We start from the raw sequence: 17,645 nt of genomic DNA on the forward strand, positions 1-17,645 counted from the left end.
TTTTGGTACCAAATTTAAGCACTATGAAAGTGGATAATGTGACTGTTTTATCTTTCTTCACATACAGCTACTACTATGACTTCAATTCAAAGTCTAATACTGAACCACTGGGCAAGCAGGAAAACAATGAAGTACAGGCTGGGTTTTTAAATGTTTTCTTCTTTTAAACTAAAGGGGCCAAATTAATTTCTGATGTAACTTCACTGAAGTAAAACAAGTTACCTTGGGGCCAAAGGTGGTCCAAAGTTTTTAACAGGTTGCCAAGGATATCCAATATTGGACCAGATTATGCTGGTAACACTCATGCAACTTTAATGCAATTGTGTACTTGTCATTAAGAACAGAATTTTGCCATTATCTTATGAGAGGCCTTATCACCAGGGGAATTATCCTTTAAATGCTTATTCATATTTGTAGTCTTTAATCGCCATTGGGCATTACTGGGTATACTCATGTGAATAAAGGTTTGCAGGATTTGACACTCAAATATTTAAACCCAGTCTCAGAAGTGAAAACTGACCAATTGAAAGGCAACAATAAGGAATTATGCAGCTAAATGATTTGTGAGTTCTTCTGCAAATATTGTGAAGCTAGCAGTCCATTATAGCTATAATTATATACTGAGTAGAAATGAACCAGCAGCTTTTCTGCTCAAGTTAATCGTTTTATGGTAAGTATGAGTGAGGGTGGGCAAACCACTGTGTTGTGCTGGCAAAGTTATGATTTGTGGGGGTGCAGTGTTGTACTGGCTGGGGTATTTTTTTTTTTTTTTTTTTTTTGCAGGAGGTAAATGCTGGGTCTGTGCTGTGTGAGGACTATGTGTGTTTGGGGTTATCATGTGAGCTGGTTGTGTTGTGTAGGCAGTTGTGTTGATTTGTGTCTAGGAATGGGCTGTGCTGGAAGAATTGTATTGATTTATTCCAGTGGCAGTAAGGCCAAATAATCCATCATCAGTACAGTCTCCTCATACAACCAATGAAACTGATGCCTGCAAATTAGCCACAGAGTAAAGATGGTGCTTAGTTGATTTACCTGTGATATCACAATGGTTTAGGACTCTTGGCATGGCATAGATAGATATGTGCTTTACTATAGCTGTACACCATCCCAGGTGTTATCTGTAACGTCAGAAAGGCTGAGAATTTAGAAATTGGACAATAACAGACCATGAAATTCAGTGATGGTTCAATGTGATGATATTCTGAACTAAAAGAGCTCTCAACCATGCTTACAGCTGTTTGCCTCACTTTTTACACTCACTCAACAGACATTGTAGGCTTCAGAGGGACACACACTGAGTAATGTTCCTGGAATCTTATCATATAGAATATATTCAAAACAGCACATGAAATTCAATCTTGATAAATGAGAAGTAATGCACATTAGAAAATACAATCCCAACTATGCATACAAAATTATGGGGTCCAAATTAGCTGTTACTATTCAATAAAGAGATCTTGGGGGGTCAATGTGGATAGTTCTCAGAAAATATCTGCTTAATATACAGCAGCAGTCATAAAATCTCACAGAATGTTAGGAACCATTAAGAAAGGTTAATAAGACTGAAAATATCATAATGACACTATATAAATACATAGTATGCCCACACCCTGCATACTACATGCAGTTCTGGTCACCCCATCTCAAAAAGGATATATTAGAATTGGAAAAAGTACAGAAAAGGGCAACAGTGAGTAGGACTATGGCACAGTTTCCATTTGAGAAGAGATTAAAAAGACAGACTGTTAATTTTAGAAAAGAGAGAGTAAAGAGGTGTATGATAATAAGTCTATAAATCATGAATAGTGTGGAGAAAGTGACTAAGGAGATGTTATTTACTCCTTCACATAACACAAGACCCAGGGGTCACAATAGGTGCTGGAACTAGGGGTGCTGCTGCACCCCCTGGCTTGAAGTGGTTTCCCTCTTGTACAGGGTTTACAGTTTGGTTCAATGGCTCTCAGCACCCCCTCTATAAAAATTGTTCTAGCACCTAGGGTGACCAGATACAATTTTTACAGAAATCCCTCCCTGTGGGACTGATTGGTGGGGACAGAGCCAGCTGTTGCAGATCACTGAATGCTGTTAGCAAAAAATTATGCAAACTAACCCACTGGCAGGGCACCTGGCACTGCAAGGCTGCCCCAGAGCTAGGGATCCCCAAGCTGCCCCCCAGCCTGCGGCTCCTGAGGACCGTAGGCATTTGAGCAACCCTCCCGTTTTCCAACTAGCTGCAGTTTCTGCCACATAAGGAAACCATCTGTGCTCCTGCTCAGGAATTGCTGCCGCCTGGTCCATGAGGTTGCAGATCAGGAGGGCAGAGAGAGGGCAGCGGCGACAGCAAAGGTTACTGGGCATGCTCAATTCGTGTGCGCATGCTCAGTGCAGCCAAAGTGGGGAATCTGGAGCAGAATCTGTTTCTGTCGTTACACCGGCCGTGGGCGCACCAGAGCGGTAGGGGACAACAAGCTTGGCGGCTGCTGTGCTGACAGGAATGAGAAAATGGGTGGAGCCAAGGCCAGCAGGGGGCGGGGGCACTAGGAAGGCTGAGGAGGAGGGAGCAGGAGTTGCGTATGCGAAGGGGGCGTGGCGAGGAGGGAAGCGGGGGAGAGGGCGGGGCTAGTCTCGGGGTGGGGCGGAGTTAGGGAAGAGGGTGGAGATAAAGGGAGGAACCATGGGGAAGGGGCGGGACCTTCCCCCAGGAGGGGGCGGGGCTCGGCTCGGCTCGGCTCGGCTCGGCTCGGCTCGGCTCCCGGCCGCACTCTAAAGGTTGGGTTAAAGTCCGGGCAGCGGCACCTCTCTTTCCGTTTGTGGTCTCGTGACTTCCGGTGGGGCTTTAGCGGGGGGTGGTGGTGTGGGGCGCTTGAGGGGGGAGGGGACAGCGCGGGGCAGGCGGGACGAGGGGCCTGAGGCGGCGGCGAGATGGAGAAGCTGCGCCGGGTGCTGAGCGGGCACGAGGACGAGGAGCAGGGGCTGACCGCGCAGGTACCTCCCAGGGGTCCCGCCGGGTGCCTGAGCGCTGCCCCGGGCCGGGAAGGGGCTCGTGTCCCGGGGCGATAATCGGGTTCTCCGCTGTAGCAGTGACACCTGTGGGTGTCTGTGTCGCTTGTTCCGATGGGGTTGGTAGTTAGGGATCAGCCGCCTCCCGGCGCCGTCTCTGGTGAGCGGCCTGTGGAACTCCCCGCCACAGGACAGCGCCTGGAAGCCGGGCGGGCTGGCTAATGGGTCACCCCTCCGTGACACGGGAGCTGCCCTGCCCAGCAGACAGGGCCCACCCCGGCCAGGATCCCATGGTTCAGAACCCGAGCAGGAAATCCCATTGGGAAAGTGGGTCGGTCACTCAGTTTTGAGAGTTTGTATCCAGAAGCGTGAAGGTTTAGAGTCCTCTAGGGCTTGTCCGGAAGGGGAAACAGACCGGGCTAGCTCTTCCGGAATAGACCACTGGGTGTACGCTTCTCTGGAGTAAAAATCACTTTATTCTGGAGTAATTAGTGCATGCCCCACAATAGCTGTTCCAGGCGATTTGCTTGTGTGGCCAAGTCCTTGGGTTTTTAATCCTACTGAAAAAAAGTGTGGATTTTCTAGCTACACATATAAATGTCTAATTCTTGTTTGACCTCTGCAAAGCTGTGAAACTCTAACGATATGTTGTGTAAATCAAGATGTGTTTATTCATTTAAATTGGCTGTCTTTCAAGCTCTGTGTGTGTGTTTCCTTCATTGTACAACCAAATGAGGGTAAAGAGGAGCACCCAATTTATATTCTCTGTAATGTTATTTTATGCATGTCTCTTATTTTTCCTCTTACTCATTTTCTTTGTAAACTAGTCTCATTCTTTTAATTCTTTGTACAACAATTTCCCCTTCAATAATTTTCATCATCAATCTGAATCCCTTTTGTTTTTTCTATTTCTCTACTGGGTGTGTTATCTGAGCTACATCACATTATTTGAGTTGAAGGCATACCACAAATTTATATTTTTGTCATTCTAACTTCAGTATCTTGTGTGCTGTTAATTTTGTTGACTGTCCTAGCATACTGAGCAGAGGTTTTCATGGTACTGGTCACAATGATACCCCAGTTTCTTTCCTGTTAATCTAGTATTCAGCTAATTTAGAACTCAGCAACGTGTATGAGTAGTTGAGATTATTCCTTTCAATGTGCATTACGTTGCATTAGACAGCACTGAATTTCATGTTTTATTCTCTTGACCATTCACCTATCTTTGTTAGATTGCTCTTAAATTTCTCACATAGGATTTAAAAAATATTTCTGTCCTTTATGATTCCATGTTTAAACGAAGCACAAATTACTGGGGACTTTTCAGAAACTTCCCCTAGGAAGAGGTTCTTCTGTAAATTGTCCACTATAGGGTTGTGTCTTCCTGGGAAGCATTTGGTATTTGCCACTGTCTGAAGTGGGATAGTGGACTGCATGAACCATTGGTCTGAAATGGTGGTTTTGTTTGCTCTTTAAAAAAAAAAAAAAAGGGAAAAGAAAAGAAAGAAAACACGTTAAATTCCTTGGAGGGGGGAGCATATACATCTGAGACTGTAAGTACAAGAGACTTCATCTGACATCCTGTGGCAACTTTTATGTGTCTTGGAAATATTGTATAGATACTCATGTAACTCTACCCTATGGGACAATGTAGCATTCATTATAGGGGGGTGATCATAAGATGAGTGTCTGAGCATTTAATTAATTATGTCATAATTATTGACATATCTCTCCACAGTCAATCCGGAAGCTAGAAATGCATCACTCCTAAATATCTGACACTAAACTACAGTATGAGTGACTTGACTGTATTTTATTAGTGTAGTTTATAATATCACTTTCTTACATTTGTAATAAAGCTTTAAACTAGCCTTGCAAAATTCTACTTGCCCAGTTTCATGAGATAAATTACATTTTTTTTAATGGGAGATTTAAATGTAGTTTTCTTGTTAACATGGTAGAAGTAGGTGAGGGCTTGTCTACACTGCCACTTTACAGCACTGCAAATTTCTCGCTCGGGTGTGAAAAAACATCCCCTGACCGCAGCAAGTTTCAGTGCTGTAAAACGCCAGTATAGACAGTGCACTAGTGCTGAGAGCTACACCCCTTGTGGAGGTGGGGGTTTTTTAGAGCATGCTCTCCCAGTGCTGTGCCATGACTACACAAGCCATGGTAAAACGCTGCCAGTGTAGACTAGCCTTCAATCCCCTAGGGCCACCCCTCCCCCACACCTGCATCTGGCTGGTACAGCCATCAGCCAGTATATATTGGAATAGTCCTATCTGAAAAGATGCTGTTAAGTCTACACTTTGAGATTGCATTCCTGGCAACTATATCAAGACAGGAGCATTGATGTTTTGGCCATGGATGGTTATATAGTGCTTGTACTTGGAGTATTGCACCCTGTAGTGTATGTGCATTTGAATGAGTTGTCATACCAAACCTTTGGTCTTGTTTGCAGTGGCCTTTTTCTTAGTTTATGTTGTTACGCTACCACTGGTTCAGTTCTACTGGTGGGAGCATTAGCATAGATAGGTTGCAGACACTTTTATCACCCTGTTTTTCTAGGCCTGTTTGAGCAGGTTAGGTGAGGTGGTGTAAACAGTGGTGATTTGTTACCACCACCAGTGAAGATGCACTAGTGTGGCCTCCTTTGAGAACTTGGATTCTTTTAAACAGGCCCACAAGAGAACTATTGCTAGTGTAGATACCGTTCACTTTTTGCTTCAGAAAGCATGCATTTGCAAAGCTATTCTCATCTTAGCATTATACTATCATGTTGTGGTTATGGTTGGCCCAAGATTCGGGATCTGCAACAAAACTTGTATACTTTGTCCATGCTATATTTAAACCAGCTGAAGCTTATTCTCTTCAGACATACCTTTGGTGACTCCTGTATCAGGTATTAGATAGCTTTTAAAATTGTAGTATGGATTCACAAGATGTTAACAAACCATAAGTTGTTGCATCCCTTCATAGTGTAGAAAGGGCCTTAGCCTGACAGGCATATTCAGAAAGACTTCCTTTAAAAACAATAAAATAAGATTAAGTGTGTTTTCTAGGCTATACACAGTCTGTGTAGTAGATTCAAATCTATTCTCATGTTCTAGGCTATGCCTTCTCAAACATTAGAGGTCAATGTGGAAATAAAAATCTAATCAGTAAAGCAAAAACACCAAAGCATTTAGATCTTTGGGTTCCGTTTACCAAAGTGTTAAACATCACAACAACTGACACTGACTGTTCTTAAAAAGTTTCCTTGTTTTATATCCCGCTACAAAAAGGCATTAAATGGTAGCATGCCTAATACTGTTTGAAATATAGGGATATGGGAGAAAAATAAGAGACCTTGCATTAATGTAATTGAAGTATGTTGTACTAGGTAATCTTTTTGAGGTAGCATATGACTGACAAATATTTAGTTGAAAACAACTGGTTTCTCTTAAGGATAGCTGGTAGTTATGCAATAGATATATGGCTTGTTAATTTTATGTATGTCTCATCTGTCCTATTAACTCTCAATTTGGCAAGTAGGGCTATTTTCAGTTGAATAATAAATCTGATGAAGAAATTGAGAGAATTCTCTTTATCAAACAAAAGATCAACCCAGACTTTCTAAACACTCAAAATACTAAATTACACTGTCCTGCTGCAATATTTTGGAGGTACCAGGGTTGCATTTATTTAGTACTAACTGCTTGATTTTTCAAAATAAAATGAAGAATGTGTAGAAAAATATATTGCTACTTACTGGTGTATTTAGGATAGCACTATGTCAGCACACCATTCAGAATACTTGTTTTACTTTCATTTTGACACTAACACAAAGTATTATGGGGGAAGGGTAGGGCGGAGAAAGAATAAGTTGAAATAGTTAGTTATTTACTTTACTGAGAGAGGAAACTGAATATTATACAGGGAGGCTTTTAAAAAAAAACTCGAGTGCATTTAAAAGTTTGTTCATATGATCTGTAAGCAATAGTTTATGGTTTACCCAGTTTTATGATCAAGTGAACATTAACTCCCAGGAACAAAAACTCCATGAGTTTCCAGTACCCTTTTCGTTTTCCTTATTGAATGTAGTATTTGGCTCCCTTTATTCTGCATTTTAATATTTTTTTTAATAGTGGAGAAGTAAACAAGACTTCTAAAAACTTTTCAATCCTACTCTAATATGGTGTTAAAAGCACAGGTGAAAAAACTTACTGAAGAAAGATTAGCATGCTTCTTTATAAGCCTTACAACAGTGTTACCTGTGACTGTAACAGTGATGTAAAAGGTCCATTTTAACAGTGAGAAAGGAATAAATGCTCTGTGTGCGCTAGATGGCTGAGTTAGTATTGCAGCAGAGACCTTGCACTTTGAATTTCATGAGTTTCTAATGTGTAAATTTGATATTAAAGTTGCATTCTCTCTTTAAGGTAGAGAAGTTTGGGGTCTACTGGATTCTGGCCCCCTTTCTGACAGAGTGTTTACTGTGTTTTCTAAAACAGCTGGAATGCCTTTCTTCAGGTTTCCAAAATTAAATCAGTCACCTTTGTTCTGAAATGTACTTTGGGCTAAAGCTTCCCAGACATATCTGCAAACTATCAGCTTCGCCGAAAACATAATTTAGTGAATGGAAATAGTGAAATAATGACACATGTTTCTACCAAATCTTATGAAAAATCCTTTTAAAGTTAGATCTTGCAGAGTGCTGAGCACTTTCAGAGAGCTAAGGTTACTCAATATCTTGTAGGAATCAGGACTTTTGTGTACATACTATTATCTTTGCTCTTCAGAAAATATTTAGTTATTTTAGCTAACTATCAGTATCTTCCTTCAAATGCTCTTCTCAGAACCACCAGAAAATGTAGATACCCATTCAGATATCTCCTGTAGTTCCTTTACTCTGTTTTACTAACCTCTGCTCATCATTAATTTTGGAGCCTGTTTGAAATACATCTAATTCAGACTTAAATGTACTTAGCCCTTTTGAGAAGTGTGTTGAAAAATAGGTAGATGGGTCATTGCCACAAAAATGTTGGAAGATGTGATTCAGGGTACTGAGAGGACATACCCTTTAAAAAATAACTTAAAAATTTTCATTACATTTACAATAGCCTGAACTTGTCCTAATGTTTTTAATTAGTGCATTAATTACCTAGCATGGTTATTTTTGTTTTAATTTACATAGTGACTTCTGTAATAACATACCTTGTTTTGGTTGTTGATATTAACAAGGATGTTAGCAGAGCTCTAGGAATAGTTCAGTTGCTTCTGCTGACCCAGTAGAGGAGTATGCAACATTTATTGGTTCTTCACAATTAAACGAATCCCCAAACAATACATATTTTCATATAAACTCTTAAATTGTAACTATCCATTTAGAACTGGATGATTTTTCTCAAATATAAACTCATATTTTGAAGATTGAAACATTGAGAATCACTTCCTAGTCCTTTTTAAAAAAGTCCCTCCTGTTCCTAAAAATCTCTGCCCTAAAATATCAGACCAGTTTTGTCAAGGAAATAGATAAATAAAAATTTAGAGGCTATTAATTTCTTTTTTCATTAAAGACACAGCACCTTCAGTAAAATAAGTTAAAACTTCCTCTTAAACTAAACTTAAACTTCCTGAAGAAAATGGGAACTATACAGGTTTGTCACATCTTACACGCATTTAACATGCACAATTTCAGCTTTACGTGGTCAGCAACAAAAAAAAAGAGAAAAAATAACAATTTTAATACTGTAACTGTATTGCGTGTAATTCCACCCGCCATTCAACTCCGCATAAGATGAGACTTGCCTGTATAGTTAAAACTAAAGTGTCAAAAGAAGTCATGAAATGAATCTCATCTTTAAAAAATTGAGTTATAGAACAATGTGACTAATTTTAAATAAGTAATTTTATTGCTAAGTATAAATATTCAATTTCATCTAGTGTGAAATACATAAGAGATCTCACTGTCACAAACAGATATATTGTATTAAATTTTTTGCTTTTTGTACTGGAATTCAACAGGTCAGGTTTAAATAACTGCCAAACCACTTGCTTTGCTGAATAGTCCCTACTCTAAAGGGGGAAAATATTCCTTTTTGAACCAGTCTGCTCAGTTCCTGGCTCTCTCAACTTAGTAAGGGTAGATGTGGTATTTTACCTTTCCCAGCACCTCCCAATATACACACCATTTGGGATATTCATTACTGACATACATGTGTGTTTATTAAAGTTAGTTTGTTCTAATGAACTTCTCAGATCAGGATGTGCCTTCCTGGCAAAAGGTAGGCTGTTGATCCCTAGCCTGTAATATTATTAATGTTTTGTTAACCCTGAAGCTTTAAAAAGTATGTTACCTAGTGGGGATTGGGATGTTCTCAGAGGCCCCTTTATTTGGGCAGTTTTTGATCAGAGCAGTGTTGTGTGCTAAATGTAACATTTAATGAAGAAAGGACATGCATTTGGTAGGGACAGCATGTTCCATCAAAGGTTTAACTAAGTTATCATTAAAAGTGATAGTTTAAGTGGAAGAGTTTTTTCAAATCCACTATTTAAATATTACAACCCCTAATTTGGTGACATTACCCCGTGTTATATTGCCTTGATGAGCTTTAAAAACAGACATACATTATGCATACTGTAGAATCTTTTCAGTTTTTTAAGATATCTACGTAATGCTGAAGCGGGAAAGGAACTGTTCTAACTGTGGGGCTGCTAGGGCTCCTGCACAATAATAATTTGTGGGGATTACAAATAGGAGAATTACAGTACTTCTGTGTGGTTCTGGTCACCACAGTCTAGGAAGGCTTTTATTAAGGATGTTATTAAATGCTAAATGGCATTTAAATATTAAGGCTCTTCAGAAACATATTCCCTCTTTTGGATCCATATGCTTTTATTCTTTCCTTCCCTTTTCATTCTTCAGTGTTGCTTATGGCTGTGAACAGTGTAGTTGTAGCCCTGTTGGTCCCAGGATGTTCAGGAGATAAGGTGGGTAAGGTAATAGCTTTTATTGGACCAACTTCTGTTGGTGACAGAAGCAGTCTTTTGACAAACCTTGTCTCTTTCTCCAACAGAAGTTGGGCCAATAAAAGCTCTTACCTCCCCCACCTTGTCTCTCTTATGGCTGTGAAAGAAGTTTAATTAAAAGCCCTTATATTTTCACTGAGTTTTTGAAAAATACTCTTTGGGCTGGCATTTTTCATGCTTGCTCTGAACACTTTATTGTTTTTAAAGCTTTGAAGGAATCTGTTTAACACTAGCCCATATACCAACTGATCAGCTGTTTATACAAATGCAAAGAAAACATTTGTAGTTAAATTTAAAGTCTTTTTTTTTTTAAACTTCAAATCCAGGGCTGAATTCTGATTGACAGTTGAAGTCTTTCCTACATTGGAAGAAATCACTTTTAGAAATAAGGAAGTTATAGAAGTGACTGAAAGCAGCATGCTGCACCCATGGTATGGGGCTGACTGTCAGCTAGATGTTTAACGCTGCCCTGGAGCATAGTGGTGTAGAGAGAAATGTGGTAGTGTAGGGTACCATGCAGTCAGCATGCTTTGAGGAGAATGTGTATGCATGAATCATAAATATCAAGCCCTAAATCTCTAGAGTCTTTCCACATAAGAATACATGGAGTTCTAAGATCTCAATTACTAAGTACTTAATTTGAGATATTGAATTGAAAGCTGTAGTATACTTCCTATGCTTCTGAACATTCTTGTTATTAGTGACAACCTTGTCAAAGTGTGAAATGCACAGCTTTGTATAAATTGCAGTGATTTAGTCAAAAGGTATAATTTACTGAAAGATATTTGGAAGCAGCAAGACAAGGCAAATGAAATCAGATAGCTTAGCTTGGTAGCGTAAGAACTAATGTACCAGTTCAGTGACTCGTTAAATCATGGACTGAAAGGGACCTCGAGAGGTCACCTAGTCCAGTTGCCTGCACTCCCGGCAGGATTCGGTATTATCTAGCCCATCCCTGACAGGTGTTTGTCTAACCTGCTCTTAAAAATCTCCAGTGATGGAGATTCCCCAACCTCCCTAGGCAACTTATTCCAGTGCTTAACCACTCTGACAGTTGGGAAGTTTTTCCCAATGTCCAACATAAACCTCCTTTGCTACAAGTCCATTGCTTCTTGTCCTATCCTCAGAGGTAAAGAAAAATATTTTTTCTCCCTCTTCCTTGTAACAACCTTTTACGTACTTGAAAACTGTTATGTCCTGCCCCCTCCTCCCCCGCCCCGTCTTCTTTTCCAAACTAAACAAACCCAGTTTTTTCAATCTTCCCACATAGGTCATGTTTTCTAGACCTTTATTTTTTATTGCTCCTCTCTGGGTTCTTTCCAGTTTGTCCACTTCCTTCCTGAAATGTGATGCCCAGAACTGGACACAATACTCCAGTTGAGGCCTAATCAGTGCGTAGTAGAGCGGAAGAATTACTTCTCGTGTCTTGTTTACAACACTCCTGCTTAATACATCCCAGAAGGATGTTTGCTTTTTTTGCAACAGCGTTGCACTGTTGACTCACATTTATTTTGTAGTCCACTATGATCCCCAGATCCCTTTCCACGGTACTCCTTCCTAGGCAGTCACTTCCCATTTTGTATGTGCACAACTGATCGTTCCTTCCTAAGTGGAGTACACCTCTACCCCGATATAATGCTGTCCTCTGGAGCCAAAAAACCTTACCGCATTATAGGTGAAACCGTGTTATATCGAACTATTTTTAATCTGCTGGAGTGCGCAGTCCCTCCATCCCCTCCCAGAGCACTGCTTTACTGCATTATATCCAAATTTGTGTTCTATCAGGTTGCATGTTATTGTGGTAGAGGGGTACTTTGCATTTGTCCTTATTAAATTTCATCCTATTTACTTCAGACCATTTCCCCAGTTTGTCCAGATCATTTTGAATTTTAATGCTATCCTCTAAAGCACTTGCAACCCCTCCCAGCTTGGTATTGTCTGCAAACTCTATAAGTGTACTCTCTATGCCATTATTGAAATAATTGATGAAGATATTGAACAGAACTGGACCCAGAACTGATCTCTATGGGACCCCACTCATGTTCTTCCAGCATGACTGTGAACCGCTGATAACTACTCTCTGGGAATGGTTTTTCAACCAGTTTTGCACTCCCCTGATAGTAGCTCCATCTAGGTTGCGTTTCCCTAGTTTGTTTATGAGAAGGTCTTGCAAGCCAGTATAAAAAGCTTTACTAAACTCAAGATATACCAGGTCTACCACGTCCCCACTTATCCACAAGGCTTTTACCCTGTCAAAGAAGTCTAGTATCCTGTTTTGGACAGTGACTAATACAAACAGCTTCAGAAGAAGGTGCAAGAAATCCTGTAGTAAACAATTTTGGAATAAGTTGCCCATAAGAGAAACTTTCCCCAACTCTTCTGAGTGACTCACTTATGGAAGAACTGTAACTAAACAATTTGGAAAGTGAAATAGATCTTTTTATGATCAGACAGGCAACACTGCAGATCAGCATTCACTTGATCTGTTGGGGGCCCATAGCAAGCTTTGCTGCCGTTCAGCAGTGACATCATAAGGTGTTTTCTTTCAGTGGGAGATCCTACGTTAGACTATCTGAAACATAATTAATTGTTTTGTAAAAGCCTGTCATCCTGATTTCAGTTTTTCACTTTTCATGCCCTTCTGATGTCTGAGTGGACAGTTCCTCTCCTTGACATGTCCTTATCAGAGTCTTTTGTTTCATTGTGCTTCCTGTCAGTGGGGTGAATTAAACTTTAATTACACAAAGTGGGGAGGTGGTGGTGGTGATTTGTTTGTTCCTTTTTCATCATGACATTTTGGACCCCTGGGAAGCGAAGCGGTAAAGGGCAGTACAGCTAAAGATGTTTAGGAGGATGTATGCTGTACAAATTCCCTTCCTTCCTATGCTACAGTTCTTATAATCTCTTTCCAGACATGGAGTATGCACTGCTATCTTTACCTGGGCCTCTACTAAGCAAAGGCTACTAATAGTGCAAGTATTGTAGTGTGTGTGGCATAATGCTATAATCAGAAGTCCAGGATGAAATAATCAGTCTTGCTTTTGTGTTAAACCACAATCATTATAGTCTTTAATTGTACCATAAGTGTCTTATTTTGCTGTTTCTTTGTCTGTCATATCCACCTGTTTGACATGAAGGACAAATTAGATTGTAAATATTTTGACTGGGACGACTCCTCTTTTGTGTTCAGTACCTAGCATGATGAAGAGCCTAAGGCCAGCAAGCAGGGAGCCTAACCTCTGCACTGCTTCTGAGCTGTGCTGCTGGAGAAGGTGTGAAATTCTGTTCACAACACCCAGAACTGTAAGCCACTGTATTAGCTCCCTGCCAAGTTGTGTCAGGGAGCTGACCCAAAACCTGTCTGCCATACCAGCAAGCTCTTCAAGAGTCTGCCAAACTAAACCTTGGTAACAATGAAACCCAGTGAATGCCAGTTACTGAGTTCCCCAGAGATGTCTCTTTGCAGTATCCAGTCCCTCTCACTGAGACACGCTCAGAAATTAAGTTTGCTGCCTCCAGTGAGACAGTGTACACACCAGTGTGTTAAGTTAGTTGAAGGCATACTTCACTTTAATACACAGCACTGAGATGGTTTTGTTAAAAATCAAGAATAAGTTTTTATTAACAAAGAACAGAGGTTTAAGTGGTACTAAGTGAGAAAGAAAGAAACACGTGATTACAAACAAAACAAGTCACGCTTTCTAGTGACTAAAATTTAATTTTAGCCAGTTAGTCTTTGCCTATGCATTTTTTTTTTACTCATATCAGGTTACTAGCATCTTGAGCCCTCTAACTTTCATGGACTCAGTGTGCTGTCCCCAAAGTGATGGATAACTAAAATCCCTTTTTGCTGTCTGTCTCCCAAGAGCTTTTTGCCTTTGTGTCTCAAGAGCCAGGAAGGATTCCTGGCACACAGACTCTGTCCACTAGGGTACTCCCTGAGTTGCTGCTAGTTAGCTTGATTGCTTGGTTTACCTTTTATGTAAATATACTTTCATTGTCCTCTGCCTGTAATCAAGCCAGTCAGACGGGGTAATCCACTTTCATTTGTCTAGGGAAGGTTGGGTTTATGTTTGGGAGGCAGTGCATATTTTAAGAACATATTTCCAGCACACATGTATGTATGGGTTTTGCACAAGTTCTATATCATGGTGATCTTTCTGGATCAGTGTGTCACCAGTTTACATAGGATACTTTACATGACATCTTTTAGATAGATATTATGACAACAGTGTTTTGGGGATAGTGGCTGTCAGGCCTAACATGAGTTACAATATGGTGGGCCCTCTGCCAGTTGGCATTGAGGGTCTCCCAGGGACAAAGAAGGTGACTGCCATGTGCAGTTCCTAAGCCTACTAGAGCTGCTTGTCTCCTGGTGGCTAGAGAAATCTGCGGTTTGCACACTTAGTAACTTGCCAGAAGGGTAAGTTGTGCAGCCATTTGCTCAGCTGCATTATTCACTAGTCTCTACTGAGAAGATTCAAATAGTACTCTGTTAAGTGTTTATGAAGTGTGGATATGCTAGGTGGGAAAGGAGAATAAAGGAAGAAGCTAATAAGACATCTGGATTGCATGCTGTTGCAAACATTGAAATAATTTGGTCCAGGTTTATTTCATGCAGGGTGGGAGGTATAAAAAGTGGCCATAAATAAAACTCTTCTGACTTTTGATTCCTATTATTCTGCTCTGATCTGAACGTGGCTGCATATGCTGGGTCGCTTTGGTCTTTGTCCAAGCTGCCCCCTCTGTATGCAGCTACTTATTGTTGGGCAAAAAGATTCTTTTCCCCAGGAATCAGGCAACCGCAGACAATACTGAAGCAGGTTTATTCATGGTACCGGGAAGACTGACAAGCAGCTTCAAAAATACGGTGCCATAGTGGCCAGTTATATACATTCTCTTATCAATTCGTTTGTATTTATTTGTATGTACAGAGACAGACATTGTTACAAGTCGAGAGAACCCTGAACAAAGATAAAAATAAAAACAGTATGTACATGTAGAGGCCTCCTATTGCATCAAGCATCTATGGCTATCTTGTGGGGGAAAGAGGTGGGGTGGGAGGAGGTAGGGATGAGTGCTCACAGATATCCGATGGTCTGTGAAGGGAGGGTCTTTCCTGCTCTAAGAGCTGAGTTACTGGGTGGGCATTGACCATATAAGCTTATCAGTTGTTTACAGTTGTCAGTGTCCTTACTACAGAAGCATTCCTACTTGTTCTGCACGTTTTGCTTTAACTGTTAGCTAAATTTTAATTGTTGCCTGACGTTGTCAACCCTAAGTACCCCAAAATCATGAGTCAAGTCCTAAGAAATCATTAAATTGTCTTAAATCATGAGGCTTTATATTTGGAGTGGTGGAGAAGGGCTTTATTTGCCTTCTGGTTTCCAAACATTTAGGCTACTTTGTTCATGTTTTCAGGATATTCTCTGCAACCAGGAGGGCTAAGAACTTAATTTGGTTTAAAAATTAGTACTGAAATTCTCATGTAATAAGTTGCTCCAAGGAGATTAGACTTAAAAGAACCACCCAAATATTGTGAGATTTGAAATAAAATTGCGAGAGTTGGCAACACTATGCCTGATAGGCTTGAAGAAACAACTGCCCTCTCCCACCGATTCCTTGTGGCAGACTGAAAATAGTGGCTTTCCAAAAGAAGCTGTCTGGTATCTTTAATGTGGTGATAGCACTTAACTTCATTTCTGAGCTGCAATGGAAAGGATTTGACATGTTTATGTGCACTTGTGGTTATTTGCATTAATTAATGTACCTGAACATGTGATTCAAATATGTATCTTCAGCTATTTGAATGAATGTGCAGAAAATGCTTCCCATTTGATTCTTTGTTCAGGAATATAATCACTACATATTCTTTCTTTTTTGAGACATATAGTTACTCTTTTATCTACTTCCTTTATGCTACATAAGGATAAAGAGTTTGATCTAGTAAGGTAAGCAACATATTCTGTCATTTGGGAAGGCGGATCTTAATTGTTGAAAACAGGAGAAAAGAACTGATACTTCGTATTCATCACTGCATTAAATCTGTAAGCAAATGTCAAACATTAAGTACCTGTATTCATCTGTTTTATTTTTTAAATTACATATTTTGACATTTTAATTAAATAGACTTGGTATCTTTTATGTTTTTCAAATTCAGTGTCTTTGAGAAGTCTGAGTGGTGTATTTTTTTTTTTTTTAAATGCTCTCCTTTTTAACTGCAGTAGTATATAGGTAAATCCACCTCATGTTAAATCATTTGAAATCCTAGCTGTGATCAAATGATAGATTTAAACCACATTTGTAGTGTATGTAATGCTTACCAAAGAATAAAGTCACTGAAGAAAACTATCTCAATAACAGTTTTAATGGTTTGAGCACTTTCTATAATTTGTTTCATTAATATAGTTGTTTTTGCCAAAAATACTTTAGTGTTATAATTTGGTTTAGCTTTATACCAAAAAAAAAAATTTCAAGCATTCACACTAACCTGACTGTGCAAAAATAACAGGTAGGTTTTAAAATAGATTCTTAAAAAAAAATAAGCTCGATCAATAGTGGCATGAAGAGAAACAATATTCTGTCTCCCCCATCCTTGAATCTAAACCTGTGTAAAGAAAACATGCTGTATTTTAAGGTAATAAAGATTCAAAAAGATATGCAACTAAATTTACAGATTTACAATCTGCTGAACGTTGTTCTTGAAGAATCTAGCCAGGAAATGGGTCATCCACATATAGAACGTGAAATCAGTCAAGTCAAATCACTATAAAGTATTATCATGTCTGTTTGAAAGTACGCAGAAAACTGAAAGCGAGGACATAAAATGAGAGTCCAAGTTTGAAGGTATGATTTAGCATATGTTAAATCAACTCCTTTATAAATTGGAGCTAGGATTTAGTTTGTAGACTGTTGGACAATGGTGCAGTTGAGTATAAATCTAATCTCGCTGACTTTGCCCATGGCAAATTATCCTATATTGTGCTTCGTGTTGCCAGACTTGAAGCACTAATGGAAATTGGGGTTACTGCTTGTGATGTGGCACTCTCTGATTAGTTAATGTGTAGAATTCTCCAATCATAATGAAGAGCTGGACTTGCTATTCTGCAACATGTGGTGCTTTGAAGTCATCCTTCCTGTTACTAGAGTGAATTTGAGGTTCATCCCTAACTGGTTTCTTGATACATTTTATTTGCAAAGTCTGTAACCAAGACCACTTAAATTACTTATTGCATACAGGTCGGCAACCTTTCGGAAGCAGTGTGCTGAGTCTTCATTTATTCACTCTAATTTAAGGTTTCGCTTGCCAGTAATACATTTTAATGTTTTTAGAAGGTCTCTTTCTATAAATCTATAATATATAACTAAACTATTGTTGTATGTAAAGTAAATAAGTTTTTTATAATGTTTAAGAAGCTTCATTTAAAATTAAATTTAAAATGCAGAGCCTCCCAGACTGGTGGCCAGGACCCAGGCAGTGTGAGTGCCACTGAATCAGCTGATGTGCCGTGTTCGGCACACGTGCCATAGGTTGCCTACCTCTGCAGTAGTGCGTTAACCATCCCTTTAAAACAAGGAATTGTTTTTAGGGGATGGTTATAGGGAGATACGCAATTGGGTAAGAAATCTGGTAT

The 17,645-nt window shown here is 39.6% G+C and overlaps 1 protein-coding gene and 1 long non-coding RNA gene across 9 annotated transcripts in view; both read left to right on the plus strand.

The window, feature by feature from the left end:
- Positions 1-2,721: 2,721 nt before the first annotated feature.
- The window catches only part of SFT2D1 (SFT2 domain containing 1), a 39,469-nt gene continuing 24,545 nt past the window's right edge, over positions 2,722-17,645 (plus strand). For 2 of the 8 annotated variants that reach the window (XR_007773838.1, XM_050949201.1), the window contains exons 1-2: positions 2,728-2,985; positions 4,491-4,553. Coding sequence is in view for 6 of the 8 variants with exons in the window: in XM_050949201.1 (XP_050805158.1) it covers positions 2,923-2,985; positions 4,491-4,553 (126 nt within the window). In the remaining 2 variants the exon portion in view is untranslated. Of the gene's footprint in view, positions 2,986-4,490; positions 4,554-17,645 lie in introns of all 8 variants that reach the window. The other 6 variants (XM_050949205.1, XR_007773837.1, XM_050949202.1 and 3 more) reach the window with 6 other exon arrangements.
- On the plus strand, positions 10,675-17,418 carry LOC127049005 (uncharacterized). The gene is made up of 3 exons (XR_007773840.1): positions 10,675-12,416; positions 13,202-13,283; positions 14,946-17,418. It is a non-coding gene; the product is annotated as an uncharacterized LOC127049005 (long non-coding RNA).

This window comes from Gopherus flavomarginatus, chromosome 4 (assembly GCF_025201925.1).
Source record: "Gopherus flavomarginatus isolate rGopFla2 chromosome 4, rGopFla2.mat.asm, whole genome shotgun sequence".
NCBI classification, from domain to species: domain Eukaryota; kingdom Metazoa; phylum Chordata; order Testudines; family Testudinidae; genus Gopherus; species Gopherus flavomarginatus.